The 15,485-nt window shown below is 40.1% G+C and overlaps 1 protein-coding gene across 1 annotated transcript in view; it reads left to right on the top strand.

The window, feature by feature from the left end:
• The first annotated feature begins 290 nt into the window (after positions 1–290).
• Positions 291–15,485, top strand: part of slc45a4a (solute carrier family 45 member 4a) — a 29,511-nt gene continuing 14,316 nt past the window's right edge. The window contains exons 1-3 of the mRNA XM_079485413.1: positions 291–379; positions 1,117–1,199; positions 13,468–14,223. Coding sequence (XP_079341539.1) covers positions 13,929–14,223 — 295 coding nt within the window. The 5' untranslated portion in view covers positions 291–379; positions 1,117–1,199; positions 13,468–13,928. The remainder of the gene's footprint in view (positions 380–1,116; positions 1,200–13,467; positions 14,224–15,485) is intronic.

The following is a 15,485-nucleotide window of genomic DNA, read 5'->3' as shown; positions in this document are numbered from 1 at the left end:
CATCCATCTATCATCTATACATCTATACATCTATCATCCATCCATCTATCATCTATACATCTATACATCTATCATCTATACATCTATCATCTATCATCTATCATCTATACATCTATACATCTATCATCTATCATTAATCATCCATTATCTATATATCCGGTTCACACGCTGGCAGGTGCAGTTGCCCTTAAACCCGAAGCCACTCCCACATATTCAAATGAGCACCATATCCGTCGGCGGAAGCGGCTCGCGTCCTATGTTCCCTTTAAAGGCGCATAATAACAGCGGCTGAAGAAGAGAGGAACCCGAGCGGAGCAGTAACACCACAACACCCGCGACAGAGAAACATATAAAGCACATCATTTCCCGACACGTCAGGGTGAGTGTGTATCCAGGGTTTCTCTCATATACAGCGCTGTCGTCGTCATTGACATTCAACACAGTCGTGTTTTTATAAAGCGTTCGTCATACCGTAGGTGTCAAACGCTGAATCTGTTGTTTGTTGTGTATGTGAGCTTCATGAATGTTTAGAGACGCATTCTGTTCCGTCCTGATGTGCAAGCGACACTGAAGCTTTGACAGATGCTGTGTGTCCTTCAGTGCTGTTATTCTGCAGGTGCACATGAGGTTGACAGTGACTGATCATGTATGAGAAATAAGCTGTTAGTTTTGAATCAGTGTGATCAGATGTGGTGATGCTGGAGGACTGATGCTGACTCAATGTCAGCTTTACATCTCGCCATGACCTTCACAAACACTCTCTGATGCTTTGAGTTGGTGTATTGCAAAGATGCGTGTAGTTGCATCATGTACCATGGGAACGCCATGTTGTGTTTATATAGATGTACAGTAGTATTATATTATATATCTGTCATGTGATGATGAATGCCTGTTGCCTTTATTTGAATATGCAAACGCAATATAAAGGTCAGTGTTGAGTTGTGTGTTTGATGAATGTTTGTATGTTGAGTTGCTCTCATTCACAATGCATGTAAACTGATCCTCTGCGCTATGCAAAGCTGAAGTGTGTGTGTGTGCGCTTGCGCGTGTGTTGTCCCAGCGCATAATGCTTTAGTACAGAACGTTTTGTGAGATGTGTGTAAACTCTCTCTGCAGGTTCTCAGCCGGCTGTGCAGAGGAGACGCGCTGCTGTTCTATGCAGACGGACTGGATTTTTATGAACCTTTCAAAGCCCTTTGGTGAGACACTGTGTTTTTGTGATGAATCCGTGTGTTCTCCTTCCCTGTAAGAGCCGTTTGTTTCTATCCATTCTTTGATTTGTGTGTTTAAATGATGCAGATGATGTCATCTATTATTGCAGCGAGTGCAGCATTTATCAAGCACAAGCACAAGGATCACCATTAGATCATTAAATCAGTCATCATTAGATTAGAAAAGTCAGCTATCCATTAGAATCAAAGACTAGAAAGCATTGCATTTACAAAACATGCAGAATCGATCAAAATATTTTGCTAGCCTGCATGAGACGACATACGCTGTCAACAGTGATGTAGTGTTTTGTAGCATGTATCACATCTACTTGTTGAATTAAGACGCTTGCAACTGAAAGACACACGATACTGAAAACAACAGCGCTACTGTCACATTACTAAAGAATATCATGAAGTCAGTCACGTCCCAATGTACTTTATAAATGAAAGACTGCCTGTCATGTCATCCTGTCTGTCTGTGTGTTGGTTTATGGCGTGTTTATTAATGATTCATATGATTCAGGCTTGTTTGTATTGAAGTGGATATAATGTGCAGCCATTTTAAAAGTGGGGAGGGTGGACCGCTGTCAGGTGACCCTCAAAGGCCAAACAAATTATGCACAAAATGTAAATGTTCATATAGTCAGTTTTAGAATACAAGTTGGCATTTTAGAGCACCCTAGTTACAATTTTGGGAAATACCAAATAGTTTATGGAACACTATTTATTCAACAATTTGAACATATTAATATATATATCATTTTATGTAGTTGTGTAATTCTTCACAATTAAGAAAACACTGCCTCGTCAATAGTCAAATCTCACCTGTATACAGTTACCGGCTTGCTAAAAATCCCTTCCAGGACTAAATAAATCTTTTGTTTTTGGTCTAGACCAAACAAACCGAAGTACAAATATGAACGCACCCTAAAAGTGTCCGTGGCTGCTACGCCCCTGGCCCTGGGCTACATGAGTTTGTGAACGCTTCAGAAGATGACGGCGGCTTGGACTGACAAATAGTCCGTCACATGACAGACTGACTATAATATACAACAGCTTTACAAGCACCTTTTTCTCTCTGTCGCCCTCTCTGTTAAAATGGCAAGGTTTTTTATCTTAACGTGTGTTTAAGTTAAATGGCGAAATGGCAAACGACGGCTCGACTTATAAATGATGAGCTCTGTGTTTTGAAACAATCTTACACATTGCAACTTTAAATGGTTACTGTTTAAGAGATGATGTTGTTTGATATTGTAAATAATGGTCATCTCAGGTTGGTACAATATTATAGCTGGAACAACATTGTGTATTGTGACTTGTCTGAACAAATCGGCGTTCAGGACCTTGATCATGCGTTTTATAAAGCTGTGGCTTTGTGAGAATTGTATATCTCTCTGGTTTAGTTTATAGACGGATACTGAGAGGACATTTGACATTACGATGGAGTAAATGAATGCCGTATGTTGTTCTTGCCACGGCAGTAAAGGGCAGTAGCGCAGTACTGTTGCATAAGATCTTTTTTTAGTAAAGGCCTCTCGCTGCTAAGCACTTTTCCGTCCGGGTTCGACCCTCTTAAGCTTCACCGCTTTACCCTTGCATGCCGGAGTAATACTTAATAACACGTGCTAATAATAGTGTTTGGAGAGAGGTGAGTCCTCTGTAGTGTCCATCAAACCTGATCGCTCCGAGGAGAAACGAATCAGGTGAAGAATCAGATGCTGGTTTGAGCAAACTTTAAGGAAATTAAATAAATGAAATCTCTCTCTCTCTCGACATGAGTATGGTCATAAGGTGCTTACAGAGAAGTTGCTCACACATTCGAGAATCACAAGTTCAGAGCCCGCAGGAATAATCAGCCGCAGCTCGACGGAGTTCCACTCTGTGGACTCGCATTCAATATAAAGTCAACTGGTATCAGTGGCACAGGGAGTTCTGAAAGCGTCTTTGCTGACTCGCTGTACTGTAGATCGTCTGTAAGTTTTGAGGTTTTGTTGGTTGGATCAGAATGGCAGTCAACTGCTTTCACAAGTCTTGTGAAAACCGAGGCATGTAAAATCCGAGGCATTAGCGCAGTTCTGTTCTGTTTTAAAAAAATCAAAATTTTGTGTTCATTTTCTGGATGTTTGAGACATTGTGAGGTCGAGCGTGTCCATCTGTCTGTCTGTCTGTCTGTCTGTGTGGATGCATCTCCAGGTGAGTTTATCACCGCTGTCGTCCTGGAGAACATTGGCAGTCATTCAAGAGAAACATTAGCGCAGTGCTGAAGCTGTTTGTGTTTGGGGTCTGTCCATCTGTCCATCTGTCTGGGGCTGTCGTGAATGCTCATGTACGGCTGATGTTGGGTCAGTGCTCCCTACTTCAGTTAACAGATGTTTTCTCAGTGTACACTGTGTCCCAGATGGTTTATTTAGTTGAAGCAGTAATTGTTGCTTTAACAACTGAACGTATTAGAAAATGAGCCATTTTATTAATGCACGAGAGATGCATTTACAAAAACAAACAGAAGACCTCTGCAAAGAATCAATAACTGGTTTTAAATTAACTTAATGCAAAAAATATACAATACAGCATTATTATGAATTAATATAAATTCAATATAAAACATTGTTATATTATATCCAAAAAGAAAACTTGTATAATATCAAACAAACTACAAGGCTGTAATAGTGATTCTTTTAAATACAGCAAACTAAACATGATTTTGTTTTTGCAAATAAACTCTTCATTTACATCTAATTAAAATACTGCAGTATACTATAGTATTTACAATAGTAAACTTTAGTAACATTTCTAGATACTTAAGATAGTGTTTATAGTGAACCTTATCATAGTAAATACTGAAGTTATCTAAAATACTTCAATTTACTATAGTAAATACTAAAGTAAACTAAGTTGTTTTTTTCATGTGGGATGTCTTGCCTCTGACTGCCATCTTGATTTTTGTCACTGAGACGTTGCATTCTAGGATGTGATGCTGATGTAGGAATGTTGCTCCTGACCCTTCAGAAGAGCCTGACATTGAGTTTCTCTCACAGATGTTGGTCAGACCGCCTCATGAGCCTTTTATAGACCGTAACAATATTAAATATGACAAACATTATCTCTTTCCAGCGCTCGGCCTCGAACAACACTGATGTTATATATGAGATGTTATGGATGCTCATGTGAGATGCTGTGTAATACATGTGACTCTCATGCTCACTTGATTCCTGTACAAACGCCTTGTGATGTGTAAATAACGTGTACATTCCAGCAGATTTACAGTTTTCATGTGATGTGCAATGCTGACCACAAAGACGTTCCATACAAATGAAATACTAAAGCGTTTGTTTTCTAGAAGTAGAGAGAAGATGATTTACTGTTTGACAAACATGTCTCTGCTGGTGTTTATTATCAGTATTTTAAATGAGTGATGCTCTTGATTTATACAAGTGTGTGTAGACGCTGTGATGTCACACACTGCATCATGACTTACTCTCTGCACTTATGATTTGATGGTTATGTTAAGCATTATGATTGCAATGTTTATTAAAGGCGCACACCTGAATAGTTCTTGAAGGATTACTGTATGGACGCTCTCACTTGCGCAGTGCTCAGCGTGTGTCAGGACTCCTGCAGGCCGACATGATCGCATAACCCGCTGCATGGCAAACACTGATGTAAATAAACATCCATTAAATCAGCTGAAGAAAAATCTGGTCCTGTGTTTGTATGTTTGAATGTTAGTGTAAAGATTTTTTCATCTTTTGTGTAACAGACAGTTTGTGCAGATGTTCAAGGTTTTCTATGGAAGCATAGAGCTACACATGTGTCAAATTTTTGTGTGAAGGTTACAGTAGATAGAGTAGCCCATAGAAAAAAATCATTAGCCTGATGTGAGAACAATGGTAGTCTGTGAGATGTCCTCATCATTAATACAGTGAAACAAACCTGTGTGTGCGTGTGTGTCTGCGTGTGTCTAAAACAAACCTGCGTGCGTGCGTGTCTGCGCGTGCGTGTCTGCGCATGCGTGTGTGTCTAAAAAAAACCCTGCATTTATCTGCATGTGTGTCTACGCGTGTGTGTCTGCGCATGTGGATGTCTTAAACAAACCGTGTGTGTGTTTGTTTGCCTGCAGATGTGAGAACATTTAACGCTCTAATGGCTGTTATAACTGCAGAAAAGCTGGTGTGTATAAAGGAAGCTTTGTGTTCTCTAAATATCCAGAAAGAGTTTTTCTAGACTTGAGTTGACTAATAAACCCGCAAGATTAGATCTCTTCTGAAATCTGCATAGTTCCCTACATAGGCAAAAAAATAGTCATCATAGATTTGCTTCTGATGTAAAGACTGACTCAAAGGAGTGACGGCACCATTATCACACTTTAGATGAACTATACGGCAGAGGACCCAGAATACATTTCAACAAATGGTTAAAAAAACATTATTTACTCACTCTCTTGTCCCCATTCATGTCAATGGGGACCGACGGTTTATGGTTACCAACATTTTCCAAAAGATCATCTTTTCCAAATATAATCACCAAACACGTTTAAAATGACATCAGGGTGAGTAAATGATGACAGAATTTTCATTTTGTAGGTGAAATATTCCTTTAGTGTAATATTTAACGTAATTCATTCAACACCGAAGACATTTGAAATAGTTCTGCTTAAGATGTGTGTGTGTGTGTGTATTTGATAAATGGAGTATCACATCAACATCACACAGTTGTGGTTGTGTGTGTTATGTCAGACAGTGTTTGTGTAGTCCTGTATGAAAGTTTATGTGTGTCACTCAGACAGGTTTCAGACGTTTGGCTTGTGTTTGACCGAGGCACGACCCGGCGGTCCATTCCTGCCAAAGGTCCGCTTTCTCAAGACCGGAATTTTCCATGAAGGTTGGTCTGCTGTGGGCGGAGCTGAACAGGGTATTTTTGTAGGTCTTCGTGTGGGAGACTATAATTCAACAGCGGTGCTGCTGTTGTTCAAATCAAGGACGTTTGCTCAAGGTTTAGTGTTGTTGTCCCGAACAAATGTCTCCTGCTGGATCTGCACGTGTTCACTTAATTGTGTCCAGCACAACATACTCCCATACCAGTCATCGTTTCTGAAATACTTGAAAAACCCTACTAACATTCACCCAGAGTCCACACTGTAAGAGTATAGCAAGTGTGTTCGGCCCGCAAAAGTTTCATGCGGTGTTAAATTGAGAAATAAAAACTGATTGAACACTAAACACTGAATTGAACAGGCACAGTACGGCTGTAAGTGTCGCATACTACTTCACGCACTTAAAATAAAAATAGCTGGCTCTCTACAGACTGTTCAGTGCACTAATATTCTGTTCCAAACATAGCCTGTGATTGGATCGTGTTACTGAGGATCATTACCCAGAATGCATCTGTTAAGAGAAGGTCAACACTGTCAACAAGAGTTTGTGATTCATGAGCGTGTCACGTTTCTGACGGCGTCTCTGTGCTCGTGCTTCGTTTTATACTAATGTGTACTTTGTCTTGTGCTTTGTCAACAATCGATGGCTGTTGCCAGGCGACGTGATTTTAGCGAATTGATGCTGAGCCACAAAATTTCGACGGGGCTTGAGGATCAGTTCCCCACACACCTCCAGCGTTCAGCGTTACACAACACTGGGTCAGGCCCAACATCAACACCCGGCCTTACCCTCATCAAAACTTCTGACATCATCCAACAACAATGTCCATGTCACCTTTTCAGCTGCGTGTCATTAGGCCACGCCCTTGGTGTTACCCGATCAGAAATGCGTGTGTCAGAGGTGGGAGGGGCTGCTGATGATGTAATGAAATGTTTTTATTTATCTATGGGTCCGAGTTGAGTGTTTTCCGATGGAGCAGGTAAACGGCAGTCCTCGTGGATGTGATGACGGTCTTTATATAGAGCTATAAGCTTTCAAGGAAAACTTACTTGGATTGTTGTGTTGTGTTTGATCCGCTGCCTAAAGCTGACACCAAACACCAGAGCGAGACTTTCTGAAGGACATGGTTGAAAACAACATCTGTTGCTATAGGTATTCATGCAGATGCATGTTTTGATTCTGTGTTTTATAGACCGCATGTGTGCCACAGGGCTGAAAATCATTTCGAACAAGCAAAAACTTGATATGAGTTTACCTTATAGGTGTGAATCACTTCTTCTCTGTGAGAGGTTATATCACACTGTGTTATGGAATATTTTATGCTTTGTTCTGAACTCAAAAATAAATGTGCATAGGACCTTTTGTGTACATTATTAAAATAACAATTCTAAGGACTCAACTGCATTTTACTGAAAGTTTGAATGTATAGTAAAAACAGGTTAAATCATTTAGTTTTGTGGTAAATGTGTGCTGAGCTTCAGATGTCTAGTGAGATCTCAGCTGTTTGTTTCAGTTCAGTCATCATGTTCATCTTCATGACTCATTCACTGGGGATTAAAACTCATTTATCGACATTCTTAAGATTTGACGCAGGGTGTTAACTGCACGTGCAGAGAAGTGCTGATGCAGCGTTAAACAAGACCCTATAAATCTGCATGTGTGCGCGTCTGCGCTGGGTCCGCAGGGTTATATGAGTCATAAGACGGGTTTGTTACAGAAGCCGATCGAGCTCTCCAGAGAAGCTTGTGTGTGTGTGAGCAGTTGTTTATGCTGTCGCCGGGGTAGAAAAAGAGAGTTTATTTGTCATCCTCATGCAGACGTGCACGTGGCTCCTCCTCCAGCGCTGCACCACTGCGTCTCATTTGTTTACATTCCTGAGAGTCTCGTGCACTGCTGCATCATCACATGCAGTTTAGTTTGCGATCCGCATACAAGTCACTGTTGCCATAGAAATGAGATTCGTAGACCGCCAGCTTTTATTTGCCAATCAAATTGGCCCGGGATGCTCGAGGACCTCGCAGAGTTATATAAGAGTTTTCTGGGCATTTGAATATTTCGTCAAATATGGAAATACATTTTGAATGTTGTAAGAATCTATTTTTTGACTACCACATGTACTATATTCACGTTAGTACGCTTTGCCTGCGTTCAAGAATCAACATCATTCAAGCCAAATGCCTTCAGAGCAGAATGTGGGATGCTTTCATTCATCCTTCAGTGATAGAATGTGATTGGTCGATGCTGTGTGTGATGTCACGGAGATGTTGTAGAGAGGTGTCTTGTCTCCGGGCAGCACACGCTTTCGGCTGTGACCTCATGACTCTATCACACGTGTGTTATTATTAGATCACGCCAGAGAACAGACGAGTGCAGATATTTCACTAGATGCGTGAATAATAGAATTCATGGGTGTCATCTTCATTATGAATGAATCTCAGTGCACATGACTGTAGGACTGTTAGGGTTTTTTTGCTTGGTAGCTCGATGGTCTGATCAGAACATTATGTTCTGGATGTGTCATTTTCTCTTTTTCTAGTATAAACAATAATAATGATAGTACAGCGGTGCTATGTGATTCAGGAGCACTGAATCGTGTCGGTATCTGAACACAATGTTCTTTATCATCCCGGTCCGTCTCAAAGCTGTTATGATTTACATTTTATGTAAGATTGTCACTCATTTTGTTAGCATGCATGTTTGTTTAATATGTTGTATTACAAGTGGCATGAACATATACTGTAGTTAGTTAAATATTTCTCTTTGGCACGTTAGGATTGATGTGTCTCTGAAATGAGACTTGTTGGAAATTTGATTCGCAACATCTCTAGATTAATTGTAATAAGAGCATCTCCAGACATTGTGCCGACCTGATCTCCGTGTGAGCCTTGTTAAGTGAACCAAATAGTCCTGAGGTTCTGTGTGGGGATGCTGATCTGTTTCTCGCGGGATCAGGGTGTAGATGTAGGTCATTTAAACAGGATACCTCCACTGCAGTCAGCTGAACTCATGAAACATATCCACTGTCATTCACCTCACCAGGGCTCTGTTTCACCCAGGGATTGTGTTTAACCAAGTGACAAAATACCAAATTTATCATTTTTAAACCGTATGAGTAGACATATCCATGCAGTTTTCAGACAGAAGATATCATGGGATTTGTAGGTCCTCACAGAAAGTGAATCAGGACGTGTGATGTTCTACAGATACTGGAACACACACTGCTGGTTTATTTCTGAGATCCAGAGAGAATGTGGAAAATAATGCAGTATAGACCGGCTTTCACTAAATCCTTGGTGTTTCGAGTCTGATGTCATCACGCAACCGATTTTTTAGCAAGTTTAACAATCATAGGTAGTTTATATGGTTAGAGTTTGGTTAGGGTAAAGCCCGCCAGGACTGCAGTTAACTTCCGGTCTGTGTTTGACTAGTGTCTTACCTCCCTAATCAAACAGGTACTGTTCAATGAAGAAATTCTATCTCTTATCTAACTTTGATCTATTCTATTATTATTTGATTGTATAATAATCGTTTTAAATAAACGATTTGTTGAATTGCGTTCTGTATTTCCATCGCATTTACAGAAACCGTATGTTACATTGACATCTAGGGCTTGAGCTTGGTTTCGCAGTCTAAATTCAAAATATTGGAGAGACTCTTCTTCAGAAATGATCTACAGGCTCTCTATTGTTCGTGAATGTGTGAGAAATTTAAGGCAGTCCACGAATGCGTGCGTTATGTTGTCACTTTAAAAAAACGTCTATATTGCATTAATGAGCATGCTTTGTAAATCCATCAGAATCGCATCATTACCAGAATTATTTAGAATTATTAACATTTTCATAATGCACTTGAGCGGAAATCGTTTTTGAATCCAGCCTACCAAAATTGTAACTTATTAATAAAAGTGCAGTAATGCGATATATTGCAGTAATGGGCATGCACTGTAAATCTTACAGAATTACAATATTATCAGATTTCTTTTTTTGCAGTGGTGTTGAATGAGAACTATCATGAGTATGACTGAAACGGATATTAAAGGAACTAAAGCAAAATAAAAGCATGAACTCTTGACACGCATGAAGAAATGACTGTTACTGTAAGATATTTATAGTGAAATAAAGGTGAATTTGTACTGAAATGTCAGCATGAAATATTGGTAGAAAATGTTCTTCACAGTTGTGTTCTTTTGTATTTGATACTGTTTGAAGGCCTAAACATTTCTATTTATTTGACTGTGATTTTTGTTTTGTTTAAATACTCAAGATCATGATGGTAGCGCTGTTAAAGGTCCATAAATGATTGTGATATGAAAACTGATATCATGAGACCTCTGATGCTCCTGTGGGGATGTTTGGACCGGCGGTCAGTCTTCAGCAGGTCTCTCTCTTGCTCTGTGTCAGGATGTGAGTCTGAGAGATGGATGCTTGTCATGTTTGAAATGATTGAACAGTGTCATGTATGTGCAGTAAACAGTGTTACAGTATCTGTTCTGTTGGCACTTGCTTTGTAAATCCACTGTACACACACACACTCAGTTGTCATCGTTTGTTTTGTTGTTTGCAGAGTGGTTATATGTGGGCGTCTCTTTATTGTGTTTAAAGAATTCACTTTAAGGTGGAGCCGAACACATACACGAGTAAAACACAAATACCAAAGAGTCAAGATTCAGGTTCTGCCACAATATCAAAGCACAAGTCTGAATGTATGTGTGCGTGCACATTTGTTTGTGGGAGAGAGAGGTTTGGCCCCATGTGATGTTATGTAACCGTCTGAGCACAGGTAAGGAGAGACATTACACGCTCACAAGAACACTTCAGTCTCTTTCTTTACACTCTTTTCCTGCTATTCCTCTGAGATAGTAACCTGTGTAGTTTCAGAGGTGTCTGGTTAGTTGAGCAGATTTTCTCGCATGCCGGACACAGATCTGTGATGATGTAATGCAAAGGTTTCTGATGCCGGATGATACGACTAATGTGGTTGTTTAATGGCTTCACTAATGCTGTATAGCTTTTAAAGTTAATATGAGGAAACTCAATGCTCTCTCTCCCTGACTGTAACTGGTGGATGCTAAAGGCCTCTTTGGCTAATGCTGGTTGAGTAAACATGACCTCTCTGCATCTTTCATACTTAATGATGATTATGAATGAGAATGAAAACGTGTTCTCTGTGTAGAATAGAAGCCGTGCTTGGAAGTGTTTAGCATGCGTCAGGCGTTTGTGTCAGCAGACTTTCCTGAGACGTGATCTTTATTCATCTGTTGTATTGTTTTATCTCTGGTGTCATATCCTTTACTCTTCATATTCCTTTGAAGTTCTGATGCAAACGGCTACAGTTTCAATCACTCTGTTTTAAAAACATGCACAGGATTATACTATATTTCACAGTGATGTCTTGCTCTTTCTGTGGTGTGATTGAACTGCAAAGATTTTAACATATTAACAGTGAGAATTTTGCTAAACATTTACATTTTACATGTTTATTTGTACAATAAAAATATTATTTACTTATTAAAAACCAAACTGAAGAGCACGGACACATTCAGTCTGAAAAATTCCCATCAATATTACTTTATTCATCCTATCTGCAATAGCATCTAAATTTGAAGTTGATAATGATCACATCACCAACCAGGAGCAAAGACGGACTGCCTGTTGTCGCATTAATGCTAAACAGTATTTTCAGTACTTAATGCTAAACTTACATCACATGAGAGCAGTTTGAAGTTATAGCTGCACTCAGTGACATTATGCCATCACTATTGTCTCTGCTTATGACATTCCTCTGATGTCTGATATCGGTCACAAAACAAGCCAAAATTAGACCGAAGACTTTCAACAAATGAAATGTCCTAAATCACGTCTAAGAATATCTCCTTGTTATTCATAAACATTTACTCAGTAATGTTTATTTAAAGTCTCTGAGTGCAGCTGTGACATGTCAGAGGAGAACTGGTCCTCCCTGCTGAGTATTTTTCTCCATTTATTTATCATTGGAGTTTGGGTTCTTCACCACAGGGCTCACCGGGACACTGCTGATATTAGATAAGCTTAAAGGTTCGGTAAATTCTGTTAACATCGCTTTATTAGAATGATCATGATTGTTCGACGTCACCATGTACTGTCCTTTTCTGTGTTGAATCTTCTCATGTAAAGCTGCTTTGGAACAATCCACATTGTGAAAAGCACTATATAAATAAACATGGAATTGAAGTGAATCTGTGTCCACGGTTAAATACTCTATCTTGCTTGTGTTGTGTTTTATATGTTCAGTGTTTATCGTAGTAATGTTTGTTTAACGTTAGTATTGATGTTTCTTTAGGATTAAATGTGTTTTTATGTTTGTAAAGTGACCTTGAGTGTCTTTAACGGGTTTATGAATGAAAAGTATTCTTATCAAGTCTAGACGTCTCATAAATCTCTGGATTGAGTAAAAGCGTGACTCTTGTGACCCCCTAGTGAATTCTAGTCATCTGTTCCAGTTGTGATTTTTTTTTTTTAAATCCTGGATGAGTACACTGACTGATAGTGTGTCTGTGACTGATAGATTTTTGTCTTTGTGATGATCCAGTACAGATTCAAGTTTGGAGGAGTCTGGCTCCGCATCACCTGTCGGAGTTGTGATGTGTTGTTGTGCACTTACACTGTGTGTTTGTGTTCATTTCAGGGTCATTTGATCTGCATAAGCAAACACAATGTCCAGCCTGTTTACTTTGTGTGTGGTTAATAAAACCCTCGAGAGGGCACTTGCAGATTAAATTAATCTGTCAGTCATGTTAAGAGGTATAATCTGCTTGTTTGGGCTTTCTGAAGCGTGCCACATTTACCTCTTTATGTTTTGCTCCATTCTGAACGTCTTGTGTCTGATTCTTCCTCCAGAGCTGTTCATTCTTCTACATTAAAACACATATAAACGTATGAAGAATCTAGAGATGCTTAATGTGATGACATTGTATTGAAACCCCAGTGGAAAATAATGTAAGGTGTAGCTTGATATTAAACATTCATACAGAGTGTGCAAAATGACATGTAATAAACATTTCACCTCGTGAAGACAACATCACCGTAGTTGAACATGTGGGGATATTTACATGAGATTCAACCACACATTTGAAATGTTTTTGCACGGGTGAAGCTTGTGTTTCTGTTAGAGATGGGTTTAATATTAGGTCATGATATTCTAAGAGATTTACTCTTGGTCATATTATGTCTTTTACACCTGAAGAATCACGTGTTGACTGGTTTGGGTTATACAGACACCAAGGATGTGTGGTAAAACGTGTGGCTTGAAAGAGTGATGTGAGCCAAACATGTTGTGTTGTGAAGAACACTTGTGATTTCTTTGACGTTCTTCATTTTAATCTCTCTCTCTCTCTCTCTCTCTGTCAGATTGATCGGTCACTCCATGGGGATTCTCCGGGGCGCTCCATCTGGTTTCTCCTACCCAGAACCCCTCAGCCGTCCCACCTCCCTCTACAGCACCGCCTCCATACAAATCATGAAACTGGTATTAACTGAATGGCATATGATATGGATTTTTACTGTTTCCAGTAGACTGTAAACACAAACACACACACGCACACGTTCACATCACACACACAAACACACACACACACACACACACACTCTCACACACACACACATCACAGGGAATGACCTCATGATCGGGTTATATCCATCCCATCCGTCTGATCCAAATCACCTGCGAGCGTCTGGAGTTTGGATTCTGATACTTGCCGGAGCTTCTTAACACCAGGAAACCGAGCCGCTGTTGGCTTTGCGTCTAGATTTTGTAGTTTTTTGTGTCGGATCGCCTCTGTTCTGATTAGCTTGGAGTGTGACGCGAGTGCATGCCGGCGACGGCGATGGCCCCGCAGAATAGCGACGCGGATGGCGTGCAGCTTCAGGCCGTCGAGGCGGTGCAGAAACACAGCAGCCGCTCAGGTGCAGGAGGCGGGGCTAATGGGGCCAGCGGAGGAGGAGCTCCAGGGCCAGATTTGGAAAGTCAGGAGGAGTCCGTCAGCGAGGGATCTATAGATCGCATCCCGCTGCGACAGTGGATCATGCACGGCGCCATCATGTTTGGACGAGAGTTCTGTTACGCCATGGAGACGGCGCTGGTCACACCTGTGCTGCTACAGATAGGTAAAGCAAAAGATTTGATCATATATGACACGACACATAGGGATTTCAAAAACAGTAAAGACCAGTAGTCCCCACAATGGAAACTGAATCTAAATCAAACTAAATGATGATTATTTGAAAATGTCAAAATGCAGAAAGGTGTGTGTATTGGTTTGGATCAAGGGTTCTCAACCTTTTTGACTCCAAGGCCCCCCATTGTATTTAACAATATTAAAAGGCTCCCCTCCCACTCACAAACCCTCAACACTTCTACAACCACTTCTACTATTTTAGTGCTTAACATCAAATGGAAAAACGTTCATTAAAGATAAAAATAGTGATTTTGGCTTATTGGAATTTAGCTGGGACCCCTCGTGGTCCCCGGCCTCCCTGTTGAGAACCACTGGTTTAGAGGATACAACACACAGTTTGTACAGGATAAAAATCATTACATGTGTGGAGAGACCCCACAATGTGTGAAAGCAGTTATTTCAGTTATGTGCAGCCGTAGAGAATGAGAACATGACAAAGGCAGAGGGAATGTGTGACACTGCAGATTTCTACGTTTTTGGGGGTGAAGCGTGTGTCCCACAATGCTCAACTGGACGGACTGAAAGAGGGATGCTGTTTTTTCAGCCTGGAATGTGCAGGATCGTAAGGGAATTTAGTTTTTCACAACGGATTTCAAGCGTTCACAAAACAAACACAAGCCACGGTTATTCTGTGTGTGGTTTCACTCATAAAGTTCACAACAAAAACACTGACTGATGCTGAAGAGCGTGAAATCAGGAGGAGTGTTTGACTTTATTTTGAATAACAGTGGAAAAAAATGTTATCATGGATGATCATTTGTGTTTGTCTGTTTGTCTTTCCTTAAAGTCCCAGTGACATTTTAAATGACAATTCCTATTTTTTCATGAAATATTGCAGCATTAATTGTAAATAGTTTATCAATGCGGATCATTCTCCTTTTCAACTTTGTGTGACCTCATAATCTTCAGTTAAAATCTGAAAATTCACTTCCTTCCTGTAATGACTATCGATCTTTGAGTTAGGCTGCTTTCCATTAACTCCTCCCCTTTAACTGTGAGTCTGCTGCCAGTTTTTAAACATCCAATAGAGGAAGACGAAAGCCACGGCCACTTTTTCTCATTTGAAATTACATTTCACTTGGAAATGTATCAAAATACGGAAGTAAAAACTATCGCAACTTCCGCTTCAGGGGGACTTTAAAATATATTTCAGCGATTAATTGTTTTCTGTACATGCTGCACAGTATAATG

This window comes from Barbatula barbatula (assembly GCF_947034865.1).
Source record: "Barbatula barbatula genome assembly, chromosome: 21".
NCBI classification, from domain to species: domain Eukaryota; kingdom Metazoa; phylum Chordata; class Actinopteri; order Cypriniformes; family Nemacheilidae; genus Barbatula; species Barbatula barbatula.
The sequence above is the reverse complement of the archived record's forward strand: the minus strand, read 5'-3'. Positions and strand labels throughout refer to the sequence as shown.